We start from the raw sequence: 20,992 nt of genomic DNA, 5'->3' as shown, positions 1-20,992 counted from the left end.
CCGCTCGTATAATAAATAACTATTATCCGGTCAAATCAATCTGAAGGTAAATCTAACCGTATATGTATGGTACCCTTTTTCCCACAAATTTTTGTGTTATCCACATTAGAATAGGTATTCTGTGATAGTTGCGCCCTGCTTATTCGATGGAATTTCGTGGAGAGATTTACTGATACTCGTACTTCTTTCTCATAGGGTCGGTTTCACGAACGCCAGTTAAAGCTAACTGTAGGTTAAAATGCTTCCTTACTTTAGTTACCTATTGTTATAACAATGTTTTCGTATATTTTAATCTGTAGTTAAATTTAACTCACGTTGGTGAAACCGGCCCTTAGGTACTCTAATTGTTATGGTTACCCAGCACATTTTTAGAAATTACTTTTTTATTTCTCATTGCCGCTGCTTATTTCATGTTTTTTATTGATCATATTATTCACGAGTAATAATGGGCTTAACAACGTCGCGAAGCAACCAACTAAACATATTTCTCAAACGAGTAGATCCCAATTGATCTTTTTATTTTTAAAGAAATCCAAGACTGCTTTCATTAAATTAAAAATTGTCAAATCAATGTGCAATGGAATAAAAAAAATCAAATGCACGCTTATGAAATGTCATACAAATGTCAACTCTACCCCACCCACACAGTTGCCACATAAATTTTCGTACATAGTTGCCATACTTATCCACACTCATTTCGAATCGCCCAATATTTGTAGATAAGTACCATCGGTGGCCATTAAAAGCTGGGACATTCAAAAATTTTTTATTGTGTATAAAACTTTCGCTTTGTCACAAATTGTCAGATTAACTATTGTCACCTATTGTTACCTACCTGTTTTGCCGACCAAAAAACCGATTCTGTAAATAATTACCAACTATTTAATTGGGAAAAAAACAATATCATTCAATATGAAACAAACTGAACTTAAACTTGATGGTTTTGACAACTGAACGTCATTCACCCCGTCATAATTTTTATAACCTTGTTTGTAAAAAGCCAAATTTACCCAATGTATATTTCTGATTTTTGACTTTATACAATTGTAACGTTTGTCCCAGGTTTTTATGTCCACCGATAGTACATAGATTTTAATAAAATTTAACAGTTAGATAATTTAAAGAATGGAGATTAATCTCGCGTTACTCAAGTAGGTACTTCCAGTTCTAAAAACGTCATTTTTGCCTCTTTTTCTAGTAGTAGCCAAAAAATTTCGTCCACCCTTTTCCTGTCATTTCACAAAAATTGCGTGTAGTTTAAACTTTGTCATTATAATTGACGTTTGCTACGAATAACTTATTTCAGTAAAGTTAGGATAATAACTCTTGCGCAGAATGGTATGTCCCAGAGGCAAATTTCGGCAACCTTAGGAATACTAAGAAGCATGATTGATGTTATAACACATGGACGCAGGTAAATTGCGCACGTGGTTAAAATTGTTCAGAGGTTTTGACCAGGTAGCTGCAACCAAGGGATTAGCATCGTTCAAGTGTTGCTCGCATTTCCAACGTATCTTTAACTTTGTAAATGTTCTAAATAAAAATTAGAAGCGCCAATGTTGAGAAAAAAACTACGTGGCAAAATAATAAAGAAGCAGTTGTTCTTAGAGGAATGCATTAATTTATATAAGAATAATTCTACTTCTTAATCACATAGATTCAATTATGTAAAGATTATAAGTTACCTCAATTCACCTACAGAACCCTAAGATGTACCAAATAATGTCAAAAAAATGTTTTCTTTAAGTCCGATATATTTATTTCGGAGTGTTAAAGCCCAAGTGGTTAAAAGAAGATCATTATCTAGTCCTGAACAAGAATTATTATGACTGAACGCCCGTCGTCACTACTGGTGCACAGTTTAGGTACCTGTATTTTAAAGGACCCTCTGGGTTCCTGAATGTTAAATTTGACCAGTGTGCGCAATTTACCATATCACTAACACATAGACACAATTTGATTGACACATGTCAACATGTGAAGTGAGGTTATTCGTCCCTAAAGGCTGTTTACAGCATACGTGAGTGGAATGACAGTTGTGGTCGAAAATTTTTGTCCGCCATTGTACCATGCCGGCCAAAAAGTTTTAGCCGACATTTTCTGTCATTTCAAAAAAAAATTGTACTATCGCGGCCAAAATACATTGGTGGTCAATGCGACATTAATGATATTCAATTGTAAAGCAAGCTTTAGGATGGTTAACCTTATTTTTTACTGTTGTCAAAATTTCTACTAAACCCGTTCTTCGCTGCTTATTAACAACATACGTAAACGTAACAACACTTTTTCCTATACCCATTATTTCTGCAATTTGCCCCATAGACAACCCTTCAGAAGCAAGTAAGACGATTCCTTATTTATCAAAAACTGAAGGTGCCATATTTTTGACAAGAATAATTTGAAATTATCATGTACAGTGAAGGCCATTTATTTGGAAACACCGGCTTAATCTAGTTTACTGTATATTTCTAATATTTGATAGTGTAAGCGTTATGTCATGATCATGAACTCATGTCACCCATGTCATCGTTGAGCGCATTCAACAGACTGTCGTAGCCGAAATTGATATGTCAATAACATTGTCAAAGTGACAAACAATTTACAATAGAAAAATCTTGGTGTTTCCAAATTAATGGCCGCCACTGTACATTGACATTAATACTTGATTTACATTTGAAGTGTCAAAAAGTGACGACCAATGTATTTTGGTCGCGATAGTAATCCATACTTTATTGTCATTATGATTACCGTCTTGATTATTTTTTGGTTGGTAAATTTCAAAACTCGCAATTATTTTGTGAATTTCTACTACACATTACGTTTACCTGAGGTTACCTTATGTACTATCGCGACCAAAATACTTTGGTCGTCACTTTTTAACATTTCAGTGTAAATAAAATCTATTAATGTCAATATACTATTCCGGACACGGAATCTTGGCCACAAATGACATTTAACTGACAAATAGGTGTGAATTGGCCTTATTGAATATAACCCAACTTTTGACTCGATAATGCAATTTCCCTGCTTTTTTGATGTCACAAGAAAAACTTCAAAGTGATTTTTAATAATTGTCATTTATTAATGACACTAATGCTTGGTTTACAACATATTTTTTAGAAATGTCTAAAAAATGTTGGCCAAAATTCCGTGGCCGGAATAGTACATGACAATTTCAAATTATTCTTGTCAAAAATATGGCATCTTCAGTTTTTGATAAATATACAGGGTGATTCATCTTTTATCGCCGGTGGCAAAATGATCCTTAAGGATTGAGAAAAATTTATGAAATTTACAGATTTGATTTGTCGAAAAATTTACTTTTGGTCGGTATAATTTATTTCAAAAAAAGTTTTTTTTATGAGCAGATATTTATAAAAAACTGTTTTTTAAAAAATTTTCATACTTAAATTTTTACATCAGAATGTAGCTAATGGCGTATAAAATCAATAACTGCAATCCGTTTCGAAAAATGTTTGATAGTTTTTGAATTAAATCGATTTTAATGGAAAAATTGCTTTTATTGGTACTCGTTGACTTTTAGTGTTGTAAATTTTCTTTAACAATGACTACCCTGTAAAACTGACCTGCGTAGGCGAATTTGTTCGATTTTACGAATAGAGTTGTAAAGGACCTACTGCGATGGCAATAGATCTTATTGTTAAGATATTGGGACATTATGTCATAAATCATCAAGCAAATACAAATTTGAATAAAAAAATGCGTTTATTTCAATAATACCATATGCTAAAAGTCATTTAACATGGTAAAATTGTGTGAAAATACCTGAGTGTGCATATGCCACAAGGTTGAATAAATTAAACAACTAATAATTGAGAAAATGCCAAAATTTGAACTAATTAACTTATAAATTTCATTTTTCGATATTATGTGCCTTATGAATAATAAATTAGGTCTGCAAAATATGAAAACGGAATTCTAATTTTTAAGGTCAATTTTGCCACCGGCGGTAAAAGATGAATCACCCTGTAGAATCGTGTTACTTGCTTCTGAAAGTTGTCTAAACCACGACCATGTTGATCTTTTGTTTTGAACCCTGCCTCCGCAGCTGGGATTTACCCCACCCGTATGACACTGATGGATTTTGACAACAATAAAAAATAAGGTTAAACATCCTAAAGCTTGCTTTACAATTGAATATCATTTATGCCACATTGACGACCAAAGTATTTTGGCAGCGACTGTACGACTGCTCTAATTTTGTTCATTCATGTCGGATTTTAGAAATATCTGAGCTTTAAACAGTTTAAATTGATTGGCAGAATAACAATATGCATGTCAAAATGACAAGAATCGAAAGTGGGGTTACGGTTCCTAAAGGTTTATTTAAACTTTACGTGAATGTCAAGATAGACGGCTAAAATTCTTTGGCCGCCATAGTACGACTGCCTTTAGGAGACGAATTTTTGAGGAAGTCATTGTTTATTGTTGTTCTACGGTTTAGTATAAACCTTAAACGATTTAATTCACAAATAAATAGAATTAAAATGGCGTTTTTAAAACTAGAGGTACGTACCTACTTGAGTAACGCGAGATTAATTTCCACCCTTTAAATTATTATACACTTTCCACAACAATTATCGCATAACATATGTTTATACTGTCGCGAGCAAAAAAAACTGGTCCTCAAAATCATGCTTTGGAAAATGCTCCATTGTAAAACGATCGTAAATATTAGGATGTCCAGAAAGTTCTGAGCGTTTTTGTGGTATTCTGTTTCACGATATAAAATAAATATAAAATCAATTGGTAATTTTTGTTAGTTCTTTTAAATATGAAGTACACTTGTCCATAAACAATTTGACGTTTCTCAGTTAAATAATTTTCAATTGGTTACATCCTCGTAATTGATTGTTTACATGGAAAAAGAACGAAATCGTAATTTAATATTATATGAATTTAAATGTGGACATTCAGCGGCAGCAGCCACAAGAAATACATGCAGAATTGAAGATGCGGGGACGGTAAAGGAGTCTACTTGTCGGCGATGGTTTGCGAAATTTCTGAATGGGGAAGAAGGTCTTAAAGATAAGAATCGTTCGGGACGAAAGAGTCCATCTTCTATCGTCGTGGCATTGAGATTTTGGGACAAAGATGGTTGGAAGTCATTGACAATAACGGCAAATATTTAGTTTAATTGTTGTTTACAACGAAAAGGCATATTAGTGCCAAGGCTGAATTCTCAGTCTTCACGTGTGCGTATGTCCAGTTTCTGGACCAGAAGATGGACTAATAAATTGATCCAATTGATCCACTGGTGATTCAAGGGCTCGCAGTGCATTCACTGCTTTACTGGTTGTATTGAGGAGATGGTTCAGTTCCTTTGCCGATCTGTTCTCAATTCTCTTGAGTAAAAACAGCTTGTCGAGTTGAGTAATGATGAATAAATGCTTATTTTCGTAGCGTTTGGTGAGTAGATCCCATGCCGCCTTAAATGAGTCGCTGCATACTGGTAAATTCACACACAGCATTGCCTCTCAGACTTGATGCGCGGTAACGCATTTTCTCGACGTCCGAGATTGTGGGACTTTCTCCGTTTACGGAGACAAACAAGTCTTCGAAAGGGTGCTAGTCCCGAATGTCACCGAAAAATGGCTCGATATTTATCACGGGGAGTGCGGGCCTGGCGTGAGTCGATGCTAGAAGACTTGATTTGGCTAACTTAGCCCCAGTTGGAGGATGGTGAGCTGATTGTAAATCTGCGATACGCGTTCTGAGCGCAGCTTTACCAGATACGTGCATTGTTGTCTGGTACACGACACGTCGTTCTTGAAATTGGGTACATATCAACTCTTCTTAATATTCCACTGATAATTTAATTCATGTATAAAAAATCCCATAAGCCGCGATGCATTTGTCACTTTGACATCGGATAAAGTTAGCCCTAATTTTGCATCTGGATAAAATGTGCTTAAACTTCCATGGCAAACTTTTTCGAACCTGATTATTGTTTGTTGTTATGATAACGAACCAACAATCTTAAACATTGACACAGCTGGTAAATTGAAGTGCAAAATGGCCAATTCAATTTTTCATAATTAGGTACCTACCTATTATTTTTTATTATTCATTAAATTATCTGATCGAATTACGCTCGAGGTTTTTTTCGTCCAGGATAAAATTTCATTTTTTAAACTCTAATTTGGTCCGAGTCCGACGGGTTTTTTTATCTGGTGGTTTGTGGAGTAACCAAATTATCGTAAAAAAATTCAATTTTAACTGGACAAAAAAGACCTCTTGTGTAATTACAGTCGACAATCCAACTCGAAAATTTTTAACCAATCAAATTGCAGCATTTTTCAAATTTGGACCAATCAAATTGATTTATAGTGAAAAAATACCGAGCAGTGTTTTTTCGCAGTGAAAAAACAACGGGTAGTGTTTTTCCGCGAAAAAATTAATGTCAAAATGAAACGTCAAATTTATTAGGTCAAAATGAAATGTCAAATTTATATTAAATTAATATTAAATCGGTAGACACGTGTAACAAACAAGGTCCTAAATATATGATTAGTTTTACATTCAACATTATTCATTACTAAAGGGTGTTTTTTTAAATTTGGCGTTGGAAAGTCGATTGAGAGCGTACCACTCGTGTAAAAACGTAAGCTTTATACAGCTGATCCGTGATCTGTAACCTGTATAGTGCGTTCATAATCGACAGTTCAACGCCTACTTCGACGCCAAATTTTAAAAAACACCCGTTATAATAATCGCTGTGACTAGCCTCCCGGCTCCGGTATTCATACGAATCCCGGTTTTATGCAAGTGACGTCATCGACGACCGGTATCTCGGCTGGCGACGCAGTCTAGCGTCTACGTCTACGTACACCAATCTTGCGGAGCTTCGCGTCTGGGTGGATGCGTTTTTCGCGTTTTTTCTGGCTAGACACCCTCAGGGCGTCCTCCTAGATCGTGTCCCACCATTCAAACCTTGTGCAAATGAAAATTTTTCTTACCCTTTAGTTATAAGTACTAAGACTTGGCGCGACCTTGAAACACAACAAGAGAGAAAAAAAAAGGCATTTGCACAAGGTTTGAATGGTGGGACACGATCTAGGAGGACGCCCTGAGCGTGTCTAGCCAGAAAAAACGCATCCACGCAGACGCGAAGCTCCGCAAGATTGGTGTACGTAGACGCTTGTGGCGACTCAGTGCTTGTTTTCACGCAATTGTCTGTTGAAAGTAGATCGGCAAACGCAAGTGACATTTGACGTTGATTGTTACGTTTTATTGTTATTTATTTATTGCAAGGTTTGTTTCCTTTTCCAAAGATATTGAAATTTATACAATTTTACTTTTCTAATAAAGCGCGCCCACTTTTTACAGATTTTAAGTGTACAAAATGTTGCTCATCAATTATTTCAAAAGATGACTGCTCAAATACCTTCAAAATTTAGATCAAATTTTTAACAAAATCTAATTTTTTGGTTGGATCAGAGGAGCGATTTAGTTAATTGTTTGTATTTTTTGATGTTTAACAATTTAATAATAATCCGCTTAATTTTCAATAAAGAAACATGTGTTAAAATTACATTTTTTAACTTTTATTATCACTAATTGAATCTTTACCGTCTGACATATCTAGATTTTAAATTTCATGAAAATCTATTGGCAAATAACCGAGATGTTAGGCTCGAAATTCTTAGATGGGACACCTATACTACTACTGCAACTGTTGTTATACCTTGCATATTTGAACTTCACTGGGCCGAGATCCGTATATAGGCGAGTATTGCCCATCCCGTCTAGATGCAAATATTACGTTCCCAGCCGGGATTTAAATAATCCCGGTCATCGATGACGTCACTTGCATGATGTCGTAACAAAACCGGGATTCGTATGAATACCGGAGCCGGGAGGCTAGTCACAGCGTATAATAATTGCTGAAACAAATGGTTGCGTATATGCGTCAACTCGATAAAAATTTTCTCGGTGGATTGTCAAGTCGAATACAATTCGTGGTCTATTTTTTTCTGCAAAATTTGTCATTTAAGACATTCTTAACTTTTGCTTTTGGAAAATTACACCCGTCTCCTTCGTCGACTCGTGTAATTTTCATATACAGGTGTCCCCAAAAAAAAAGACGAGTCCATAGCTCCCTTATTTATCGGAGGATTTTAATTATCTATACACCAAATTAGAGGGTTATTAATAGGCTACAAAACGGCTTAATAAATTCACGTATAGCTCCAAGGGCTTCAAGACTAAACTGTCAAAATTTTTTTTTCCAAATGGCATTACATACTTTTTTTTAGTAATTCTGATAGAGATTTTAATTCTGAAAACAACAATGTATCACAAGTATAACTTCACATAAAAAAAAATAACACTAACTTTTGAAACAAATGACGAGCACCAAGCGAAAAGATATCAAAATGGATTGCGTTACAATGTAATAACCAAATTAAGGTAGCTGGAAAAACAAATGACAAATAATAACATGTGGGATTGCGCAGATATGCCGCCAATGTTTAGCGCAAAATGGAATATAGACGATAGTAGCCTTTTTCTACATTTTTTTTTGTGAATTTTTGGTATTTAAATGTATACTTGTGATACACTGTTATTTTCAGAATAAAAACCTCTATCAGAATTACTAAAAAAAATATGTAATCCCATTAAAAAAAAAATATTTTGACAGTTTACCCTTGAAACCCATGGGGCTATACTTGAATTTATTAGGCCATTGTGTAGCCTATTAACAACCATTTAATTTGGTGTAATGATAATTAAAATCTTCCGATAAATAACGGAGTTATGGACTCGTCTTCTTTTTTGGGGACACTCTGTATAATATACCAAGGGACAGATATATTGCCGGAAATTTTTTTGAGCAGTCCTGACACACGAGTGTTTATAGCAAGAAAATTACACGAGGGCGCCAGCCCGAGGGTAATTTTGAGCGACAAACACGAGTGTTGGACTGCAAGAAAAAATTTGTGGCGATATATATCTGTCCCGAGGTATATTCGGAAGAGAATCGCCCGAAATTTTTTTTCCCTAGGTCAATTAAATTGTGATTGGTTGCTGTTCAAACAATTCGGAGTTGTGATTTGTCAGTATAAATCATGTGACATTTGAGGGCGATTTTCGTTGCAAAAGCTACTCACGTCTTAAATGGCAAATTTTGTTGGAAAAAATTAGACCTTATTGTGTTGTTCTTGAAAAAAATTGATAACATTAATAAAGAAAATGTTAATGCTACCAAATAGTGAAAGTTATATGATTGATATGTTTCATTAATCAAGAAATTAAGTAACTTTAAAATTACATTTGCAACTTCCATTAAAAACATAAAAAAGTTCTCATAATCAATTGTACATTATAACAAGTTTTTCATTTTTCCTACAAATCATTCAAGTTAAATTAAGTTTTGTTAAAAAATAATAATTTTATTAAGTACTAATTTGTCGGAAGATTCTTGCAGCATGCAGTAGGTATACAAAATACGATCTTATAGTAACCAACATGCTTAACATAATAAATTATAAGAAACCTATGGCTTTCTTCCAAGTCACAGTAGGAGTGGGTACACCTTTAGCTTGACAATGAATAGAGACTTGATGGTTTCGTTCCACACTAACATCAACGGGCTCTATTTCCCAACGAGGTGGTACTGAAACAATTTGAACAGTTAATGTAGGTACCACTTAAATTATTTTATATACACATTTATGTTGCAATTTGTGCCGTAGGTTGAAACACTGACCACACTCTACACGGTTTATGGAGGGGTGGCTAATTTACTGGTTTTGCTGCAATAAGCAAGTACTCGTGAAGGGGCTTATATCTTCTTAATTTGGCGGTGGTAGTGGTGGTGATGGTGGTGGTGTTATATTAAGCAACTGGTACGAACGGCACTTTGAAACTACTAACTCTCATAAAACTACTGAAAGTAAACAGCATGCTTAGTGAACAGTACAATAATAACAACACAATTCTACTTAGTGAATATAAAAAAGAACAAAAAAGGTGCAACAGTACCTTGACCTGAGGGTTCCAGTTGACGCATGTGCCAAAGCAACGGAAGGTGTAGTGAGGAGTGATGGGTGGAAGGAGACAGGCTGGGTGGTTACCTTTGACCTGTAGCTTGGCGGTGTACCTGACCTCGGCTGCTGGGTTGCTGGCTACACAAGTGAAGTCTCCAGAATGCCGAGAGTCAAGGCTAGAAATGCTGAGGAGACTAGAATAGGGATCAAGGGCCGACACGTTGACGCCCAGCGAAGGCGTCAGCGGTTGCCCGTCCTTGAGCCAGGAGACCACCAGTGGCGGATCCCCAGAACTCACGCCGCAGACGGTACGAGTTCGCATGCCTTCCGACAGCCCGTCTTGAAAGGAAAAGGGCTCAATAATAGGAGGAACTGAGAGAGAAGAGAAACAAACATCAGAGATAGAAAAGAAATATTAAAACGCGCGACACGGCACGCCCAATTACCGTTCACTACCAACTGGTGTGTATGTGATACCTCGGCCGCCAAGTTGCGAACCACGCATGAATAGTTGCCGTTGTGCTCTGGAGATAATTTTTCTATGACTAGAATACTAGTAAATTGGTCCACTTGGGTGATGGATACCATATGAGCAGGTTGAACGTTGCGACCATCCTTTAGCCAAGAAATCGTCAAAGGTAAATCACCTTTGGTTACAGAACATGTTAAACTGGCACGGTCACCAATATGTAAGGTATCCTCCACGTAGAAGGGGCTAACTTTAGGAGGAACTGAAAGAAAATACGTGTCAAATAAAAGACTTAAAATACAAAAACTTTGAAGAAACGGTTGCCATCATGATCCTTGATCCTGGTAAGACATGCTGCAAGATCTAATCCATAACTTCACATCAAATGTCGCATCATCTACTACAGGGTTATTATAAATAATTGTAGTCGAAGCAGGCCATGCCCATGTTATGGAAATTTTTGCCGCTTTCATGTGAACTATCAATTTTTGTCGCTGTCACTGTCATTTTTTAGGTGAAAAGTGCGGTGAAGAGGATTTTATTTTTTGTTTTTTAATTAACGATTGAATCCAAAAATATTGAATTGTTTTGCACCCCATTTAACTCATGTGTGTGAACGGTGCGCACTCACTTATTCACATATTTTGATGTTTTTTATACAGGGCCTTTCACAACTCGTGCCCTAGAGAAAAAGGGCACCTGTTGACGACAATAAGTTGTCAAAAAATAGAAACAAAGAATTTACTACTGCCGTCATAACTGAGTTACAAGACTTGTAATTCTACCAATCCCAAAAGGGCATCTCGAGGTGTGATATTTTGTGTACAGGCAACTGAAAAATCCATTACGAGCGTCATCGAAGTTTTCGCTTTTGTCGTGCGGTCTTAAGCACACACTTTTTTTTTAAATTTACGTTTGCCAACATCTATTTACCTTACAATTTGCAGTGTCAAAATTTAATCAAGTTATAAGACAAAAATTTAAACCTCAGTAAAATCATACAGATGCATAAAAAAAACGTTCGATTACGATTTCGCTTTGATGTTGATATGGGAAATTGCTGTGTAACTTTTTTTGGCCATAATTTTAGAACACCTGTATATTATAACTTGGTATATTTTAGGAACGAGAAATTGGAACTTTAGCTTCTTGACTTGCAATGGGTTTAGGGTAAGTTCTAAAGTTTATAATAATGAAGATTTACGATAGTGGTCAGTTTTCGCCTGCCGACGTGCTAGTCTAGTATGGGCGTCCATAAATTGGAGCATAAAAATTTCGTAAATCCCCACTGAAGAAAATATACCTGTTGGGGATGTCATAAATTCCACGCTGCTAATCCGGGTCTCCGGTAACCCTTGCCATGAATTCAACGCTCTCGTCTCGCTCTCCATTGCTACCTATCATGGAACTTAGGTAATAATTCTTTTTCCTTATTTTATTTACAAGTTCATACATAAAAATTTTGGATTTATTTTTTATGGCGTGTTTATAAAAGAGTTGTATACAGGGTGTTGGTAAATGATCTGCCCAAATTTAAACAGTTTATCAGGCAAAATTTGGTAGATTTTTCCTCTGCTATTTTTTATTTGGATTAAGAAAAAGTTTCGTTTCCACGGATATTAGGTACTTAAATTTTTTGCGGTAGTAGTGATTGCAATAATACTATTTTCAGTGGTTCTCAACGAGTTGGTGTACTTTGTTGAGGACTTTTTGTATCTGATCAGCATTCTGATACTCTCTTTAAAGTTTGACATGACATTTACCTAACACCCTGTATAGTGCATATTTTATAATTTAATTATTTCTTTATTTACATTAGAATATAAATCAGCTACACATTTTACAAAGCGCAATCTTGTAATTTCACCTAAATTAAAACGGTATAATGTTGATACGTAACAGTTCTGTACGTTAGTTAAACTTTGAAGTTTTACAGGAGTTTCTTCCCAAGTCTGATATGAAATTTTCCAAATATTTACTTATCATTATGGAAAAAATAAACAAGTCAAATTATATTAATCCTCTGTGGGGCGTTCAGTTTAAGGGTAGGATTAATCAGAGTCAGGTAGCCAGCGTCCAATTTATGCCCGCCGTCTAGTATACCTGCTAGTTATTAAAAAGGGATGCCGAATATGGGCAAAATGCAGATTGTTTGTGCCTCCTGGAATAGGGTGCTCATAGACTTAGTCATAGTCATAAATCTCCGTTATTATAATCTTTACAACCTACCCTAAACCGTAGAGGGATATGGAGGGAGCACTGCCTATGCTGGCAATGTAAAGGCAGCGGCACGTCGCGAGACCTGTGCGGAGACCTTTTATGACCCCTTTTAAAATGACCGCCAGTACTTCGTGAAATTTCGTGACGAGGGTCGTTGGGCATCAGATGCTTCATAGGCGTCGGTGTTCCGTCATTGTACTGAGATTTAGTTTTTTACACGTGAACCGGTTGGTGAATTGTTTTTGTATTTTTTCAGCTGTATAACTCAGATCTGTTTTTATTTTGAACTAAATATTTACGGTCGTCTTCCTACAATTCCTACAAAAATTGTCCCCAGAAAAAAAGTTAAAAGGACGCCACTGGAAAGACGAAATATCTGCGTTAACTTCGGTTTCGCTCGGCTCATCTGGAGACCTTTTATTAGGTCTACAGAAAAGCGCGGTCGTAGCCACTTTTTTGAACAGTGCTCCCTCCATATCCCTCTACGCCCTAAACCCATTGCACACTTACAATGGGTTAGTTCCAATTTCTCGTTCCCAAAGTATAGGTACTAAATGCTAATATACGGGTGTCCCAAAATTCGCGGAACAGCTCAATGTGGCAATGTCAAAAATAATAAATAAATTCTATATCTTTTAGATTTGAAGATACGGAGGCTCAAAAGGTGAAGCTTATTTTAAATTTAAAAAAAGATTTTATCCAATTTTGCCTTATAAAGTCATGTTTAAATACTTAGATACAGGGGATAAAAGCACTTCTTTAATGAATAATCGAATAAAATTTTAATTGCTCTAGCGGTTTAAAATTTTTATTTCGCTAGCGGTTTAAAAATGTCAAGTAAATGTCAAAGAAAATAAATAAAAATGTATTAAACAATAATTATACATACATTACAGGTATTGGGAAGCAATTGTTCATAATTGTATCATCCATTTTCTAGATTTTCACCTTCTACACGTGTGTACGCCATAAATACCTAATTTTATTAGAAGTAATATTGGATAAAATAATTCACTGTCACACCGATTTTTTTTTCTCATGTCAATAAAGCCATGGCAACAAAAAATCACACTCAGCGACTCGACAATCATAGGTGATTAGTGACACAAGCTTCGGACTTGATTTAAAAAAAATTACACTCAAATTGGAGAGGTTTATTAGTGCAAAATTGGATAAACAGTTGTATTATACTCACGGGCTAAATGAATGTTTAACTTGCGATGTTAACGCGCTTGCGGCTTCGCCGCTCGCGCTGTTAAACGCATCGCTCGTTAAACATTCATTTAGCCCGCTCGTATAATAAATAACTATTATGTATTTTTTTTACTAGCCAGTGGTATGATAACTTTTTCTCATCAGGTTTGCAATTATTTACTTTATCTACCTTGCGTTACAAATGGGCTCATTAATACAGAGTGATCACAAAAAAACGCCCCAGCTTATATCTTTCTTATTTGACATCCGATTTCAACGAGTAATATATCACATTAAAGAATTCAAAAAGTACTATAAACTGGATTTAAAATATTGCCCTTAGCAATCCTCCCTTTCAAGGGTTAAGGGTCAACTTTATTTTTCTTAATGGCAACATCCATTTTTTTTGGTACAGTTAGATTCATTATGTTTTTCTGAGTTCAAAAATATAGTACACCCTGTATATTTAAATGTCATTCTAATTTCTAATTCTAATAGGAATAGTAGAACTTTATTCGTAACAGGCCATGAATTACTTATGAACACATTTTTGTAGTCATGGAAACAATATTTATTAAGTAATACAAACAATAAAATAACAATAATTTTTTTTTTCAACTGATCTGTTCAAATTGAGCACCATTTTGTTGGAGACACTTCGCGTGGCATTCAGAAGGCTTTCAGGTGGGGTTTCTCTGCAAGTAGTAATTTCTATTATTTCCGAAATATGCTTGCAACATATCCACAATTTCATTATTGTTCATTTTATTTCACAACAGTAAATTGGAGAAACAAAATTAAACAAAAATTACGACAAATAAAGTTTATTTTCAAAATAAAAGTTTATTTTTTTGTGTTTCCATGGCTACAAGAATATCTTAAGTAATTCATGGCCTGTTACGAATAAAGTTCTACTTATTCCTAATGATTTGTAATTGAATTTTATTTATTTCTTATGTTACAATAACATTTAAATATACGGGGTGTGCTATATTTTTTAACTTAGAAAAACGTAATGAATCTAACTGTACCAAAAAAAAATATATGTTGCTATTTAAAAAATTTAAGTTGACCCGTGACCCTTGTAAGATAGGGTTGCTAAGGGAACATTTTATATCCAGTTTATAGTACATCATGAAGCCTTTAATTTGATGTACCGCTCGTTGAAATCGAATTTCAAATAAGAAAGATATAAGCTGGGGCGTTTTTTTGTGATCACTCTGTATATCGAAAACAGTTTAATAATGAACCATATTTTCGTTTCATTAAAGCATTTCTCGCTATGCTCGTCGTGCTTTAAACACACTCATGTAAGAATAAAGCGTCTTATTAAACTCGTATAATAATATACGAGCAGCATTTCAAAGAAGTGATTTTATGTCGGTTTTATCTCAAATAACCTATCCTGGCAACATGACCTTGATTCTTCTTATTTCTTTTATTTCCGTGGATACAATAATATTTGAAGACAATTGGGTAACATAGAAGGTTTTTAAATGTTGCCACATTTATTGTAATAAATAGGTCCATATCTTCTACAAAAAGAAGATACACTTTTACCTGATGTTATAATGACTACTTAACAACGGACTGCTAATCGGTTCCGCGTGTTTTGGGACATTCGGTATTCCAAAAATCAACTGGTTGTGAGAATATTCCTAAGTATCATCTGTAATTATTGGACTAGGTCCAAATAAAATAAACAGCAATAAATTTTGGTCGTCAATGTCACAATGGGCTTATAACTTATAAGTTATAATATGTTCTATGACAGTAATTGCCATTACACTGGGCATAATCAAGGTAGGAAAATTTTTAATTTGTGGCATCAAAAAAATTTAAAAAAGTTGTAGGTGTGAAAACAGAAGACTGTCGAAAAACGACAATTATTACCTGTGACATAAAATTAATCTAAGTAGAACCTGTAAATATGTACACTTAAACAACATTTAAAAGTAAAATGTTAATTTTAATATGGTTAGTATAGGACTATTTTGCTTTTTAAAAATAAAAATTTTAAATGTGTTTAGTAAGATAATAAAAAAATCTGACCTATGACATTCACTTCTCCACTTCTTCTTGCGCTATGGCCCTGCTTATTTCGAGCCCAACAAGTGTACACTCCAGAATCCGCCTTCTTTTCAACAGGACTTATTACCAGTGTACCTTCTTTTAAAACTTTCTGCCTCAAATCATCTGGAAGTTCTCGTCCACCACGTTCCCAATGGATTTCTTCGATTGGATATCCCGCAACTGGACATTTCAGTTGTAACGCTTCTCCGGCTACTGCTGTTACTTTAGGAATCAGTCGTATGTAAGGCATCCCTGTTAACAAAAAACTTTCATTTTTTTTATCATACGCGTAAATACAGGGTTATTATAAATGATTGTAGTCGAAGCCGGCCATGTCCATGTTACGAAATTTTTGTCGCTGTCACTGTCATTTTTTAGATGAAAAATGCGGTGATGAGAATTTTATTTATTTTTTAGGGAAATGAGAATCTATAGGAACCACAACAGTGGCGCATCATGCAATGGGAAATTTTCACCGTAGAATAAAACATTTGAGCAGCTTGTGATGGTGTGATATAATCAGTAGTAATATAACGAGTGACATGGACATTGCCGATTGTATTTCGACTGAATTTTACGAGTTGCTATGATTTTGGAAATATAACGAGTGCGAAGCGAAGCGTAGCACGAATTGTATTTCCAAATATCATAGCAACGAGTTAAAATTCAGGATAAATATAATCCGCACATGTCCATGTCAAGAGTTGTATTTTACATGAGAATTTAACAAACCAGAACCACAGACATTTACGAAACGGTATTTATTAACATTAACATAGGTATTTATAACATTACGTATTAGCAGTACCATCTATTTGCTTCCATTTTTGCAATTTTTATAATGACATATTTAAACAGTCAAAAGTGAATTTGTTGATTTGGTGACAATTGAACGGTTGGATGTAGAATAATCGCTTATTTATTTTGTACCTACAGAATTAACAAAAAAAGCTCGCTCGTAATTGGCTGTTATTCAGTCCAGTTCTTAACGTTCATTGGTTCTTTGACACGTGCGTTGAATTCTCAGTAGTAATATAACGAGTGATATGGACATTGCCGATTATTTATTTCAACTGAATTTTACGAGTTGCTATGATTTTGGAAATATAACGAGTGCGAAGCGAAGCGTAGAAAATACAGAAGATTACAAATGAATCAAACTCAACTTCTTATTTGAGCCAAAGAATAAGCATTGCAGTACAACGGGGTAATGCAGCGTCAGTCCTTGGAACAATAGAAGATTCAAGCAGTGACAAATTAGAAGAAATATTTTATATTTTATAAAATTTTACATAATTGTGTAATCTAACTACATTGTTATTACTGTAGACATATTTTCATTGTTGAAATGTGCCAAAACGTTCCAGAAGAAATAAGAAAAAAGGGGCAATTTGTTACCAATGAAGTCTAAAAGTAGGTACATAGAAAAGGTGTATGTTTCGTTTCAAGGCCGGAACAATAAAAAAAGCATCACGGAGGTAACGGAAGGTGTCATTTGGCTTTTCTTGATATGGGGTAAGTGTGTAGAACTTCATTAAAAGTTAATTCATATTACGGCAGAAATTAAAGAAGAAGTTGTTAGGAACAAGAGCACGAAGCTAATGTGGCAGTTCCAATTCAATAATTGTACTTTTCACTTTTGTGATAATGAGGCCTATTCTGTAACTTTTGTGTTAAAATTGACAGGGATGTTAAAAATTTAATCATAACAGAACTGTTAAAATTGTAACATGGATGTGTATTCTGTAAAGTAATTTTTAAAGCAACTGTTATAGATTATTTTTTTTAACACGCATGTTAACACTGACAACGTTGTCATATCATACAAATACGTTTCTCCTTTACTATCTCATAGTATCTCTCCTTGTTCTGATATTTAATTTTGACGTCTGTCATCATATTTTTCAATTTCATCATTAAAAGATTCAAAAAATGAGCGTGCGTTCATGACTACGCATTACAACACGGCAACTGGAAGCTCTTGTTGCCCTCTTGGAGAACAATAAGGAGAATTTGGCGGAAAACAGAAAGCTGTTACAAAATTAAGCTGGGATAGTAGAAAGCAAATGAATAAATTTAAAAGCAATATTAAATAATGATCTTGAAGGTCCAAAGCGCTCAGTAGAAGAGTGGAAACGTGTATTTTACTACTTATTCGTCTTGAAGAATTATACAGACAAAATAGTATCAACAAAAATATGCTTTTAAGGTCTTTGGAGATCTAAAAGCAAATACCAGAAGAAGAAATGCTGGTGGGTCAGTCAAGGAGAAACCTCTGACTGATATCGAAGAACCAATTTTAAGCATACTACATACGTAGTATTGTTGTAATTGACGATGCACCAAACGTTTCTGAACCTGGACTTAACATAGGCGGAGATATAATAAACCTTGTGGGAGACATAGAAGCAGAAGGAAGTGATAATGAAGATGTTCAAACATACTATTAAATTATCTAAATAACAGAACCAGAGCCAATAACAATGGATGCACGTAATATGACACAACAGCTATCAGAGAGACAAAGAAAACGGAAATTGCCTCAAGTGTCGCTGCAAGACAATTTTAATCCAGTTGGTCTTATAAAAAACCAAGAAACATTGGCTTCATCCACGAAAAGTTTAGCTAAAGCCATCAGTGACTTGGTCGAAGCTATAAAATATGCCGTCGACAAATTGTAAATCAATGTTAACTCATTTTTCATCGTATACCTATTAATAATGTTTATTTATTTTTCTTCTTTTCAATGAAACCATGTATCTGTAAACGCATCTCTTTTCCTTTGCCCTTGAAGAAAATAATTATGTTGAGCATTATTTATCATAATTGTTTGCCAAGTTATAATTTCCACCATTTTCTTATTCATTTATGTGAGGATCGGGCGAAGGAACTCGAGAATGTTGACACATGTTATGAAGCACTCCGCAACTGTAAATTATTTTGGCTGCTTAATGTATCAACCTAATATAAAAAGTAATGTAAAGTTTTGTCTTTCAGAGACATCTAAATCTTTCTTTTAGTCGACCAGATAATAATTTATAACATGATGTTAAATTTTAAAGGCACATAAGGAGAAGTGGTTATAGCTATTAAGACAACAAGTGTTTTATAGACGATTTAAAAATCGAGATCGTAGTTTAAATCAGAGCGACGCAGGGGGCGAGAATTTAATAGATCGAGATTTTTAAACTATAAAACACGCGTTGTCTTCAATATTTTTTCTAACACTAACATCTTATCAGAAATTTTAATAAATTCAGAAATTATTGTTATGAAGTCTAAAAGTGCATACGAAAAGGTGTATGTTTCGTTTCAAGGCCGGAAGATGTCATTTTGGCTTTTCTTGATATGGGGTAAGTGTGTAGAACTTCATTAAAAGTTAATTCACACTACGGCAAGAATCATTTGAAGAAAATGTAAAGATTGGCAGTTTTCGATGGCCGGGCACTTGCATTGGATGAAACAGCAGAAGTTGAAGAAGAAGAAGATGTTAGGAACAAGAGCACGAAGCTAATATGGCAGTTCCAATTCAATAATTGTACTTTTCACTTTTGTGATAATTACTGTAAAAATGATGAATAAAATGTTACTTGAATAATATGTGTGAGTGTATTTTATGACTCTATAAGATACGTTGCTATTGACGACGTGTCTTATAGAGAAAAGCGTATTTTATGGGAAACATAAGGTGTGAGCTCAAATGCACCATGGAATAGTATTTAACATTAGTAGCATGGTAAAAAGGGTTTTTACTGGCGACAGAAGGATATAACCTTCTGAAGCCAGTAAAAACCGTTACCATGCGTGTATTGTTGAATATTTTATTTGTTCCTCACTTGTAATCACTTATACAAACTATTAAAAATTCCGGAATTTGAAAAAAAAAATCGTATGAGCTTTACACGTATTGCTCTGGAAACGCACATCACTCATATGAGCACGGGTGTAAAATTTTACTGGCTAGCCAGTACACGCTTGCTAGTATAATTTTACATGCTAGCCAGTTAAGAGACATTTTCAAGGTGAATACAGTGACTTCATAAACTGATGTTTACAAGTAGGGAACAAATAATAGCTATTAAGACAACAAGTGTTTTATAGACGATTTAAAAATCGAGATCGTAGTTTAAATCAGAGCGACCGCAAGGAGCGAGGATTTAATAGATCGAGATTTTTAAACTATAAAACACGCGTTGTCTTCAAGATTTTTTCTAACACTAACATCTTATCAGAAATTTTAATAAATTCAGAAATTATTCGAGGCCAGTCACAATACACAAAATACGGAGGTTGCCATGGGTACTATAGTAATAATATCAACAAATTTTGAAAAAAACAATTTTCATCGTTGAAATGTGCCAAAACGTTCCAGAAGAAATAAGAAAAAAGCGGCAATTTGTTACCAATGAAGTCTAAAAGTGCATACGAAAAGGTGTATGTTTCGTTTCAAGGCCGGAACAATAAAAAAAAGCATCACGGAGGTAACGGAAGATGTCATTTTGGCTTTTCTTGATATGGGGTAAGTGTGTAGAACTTCATTAAAAGTTAATTCACACTACGGCAAAAATCATTTGAAGAAAATGTAAAGATTGCCAGTTTTCGATGGCCGAGCACTTGCATTGGATGAAACAGCAGAAGTTAAAGAAGAAGATGTTACGAACAAGAGCACGAAGCTAATGTGGCAGTTCCAATTCAATAATTGTACTTTTCACTTTTGTGATAATTACTGTAAAAATGATGAATAAAATGTTACTTGAATAATATGTGTGAGCGTATTTTATGACTCTATAAGATACGTTGCTATTGACGACGTGTCTTATAGAGAGAAGCGTATTTTATGGGAAACATAAGGTGTGAGCTCAAATGCACCATGGAAACAGTATAAGATATTAGTGTTAGAAAAACATTATAAGATATTAGTGTTAGAAAAATTTTTTTTACGTGTATTTCAAACGCGTTTAAACATAAACGAGGCGAATAAATCCAACCACCATTTTCACCACGATTTCCATTATGATTTAAT

At 34.6% G+C, this 20,992-nt stretch overlaps 1 protein-coding gene across 22 annotated transcripts in view; it reads right to left on the bottom strand.

The window, feature by feature from the left end:
- Positions 1-20,992, bottom strand: part of Dscam2 (Down syndrome cell adhesion molecule 2) — a 431,544-nt gene that overhangs the window by 194,492 nt on the left and 216,060 nt on the right. For 12 of the 22 annotated variants that reach the window (XR_011156457.1, XR_011156456.1, XR_011156459.1 and 9 more), the window contains exons 10-13: positions 15,949-16,221; positions 10,460-10,744; positions 10,101-10,385; positions 9,521-9,640 (exon numbers count right to left, since the gene is read on the bottom strand). Coding sequence is in view for 15 of the 22 variants with exons in the window: in XM_069036617.1 (XP_068892718.1) it covers positions 9,521-9,640; positions 10,101-10,385; positions 10,460-10,744; positions 15,949-16,221 (963 nt within the window). In the remaining 7 variants the exon portion in view is untranslated. Of the gene's footprint in view, positions 1-9,390; positions 10,386-10,459; positions 10,745-15,948; positions 16,222-20,992 lie in introns of those variants that run through there. The other 10 variants (XR_011156462.1, XR_011156461.1, XM_069036631.1 and 7 more) reach the window with 9 other exon arrangements.

This window comes from Tenebrio molitor, chromosome 1 (genome assembly GCF_963966145.1).
Source record: "Tenebrio molitor chromosome 1, icTenMoli1.1, whole genome shotgun sequence".
Lineage (NCBI taxonomy): Eukaryota > Metazoa > Arthropoda > Insecta > Coleoptera > Tenebrionidae > Tenebrio > Tenebrio molitor.
Note: the sequence above shows the minus strand (reverse complement) of the source record. Positions and strands in the feature narration are given on the sequence as shown.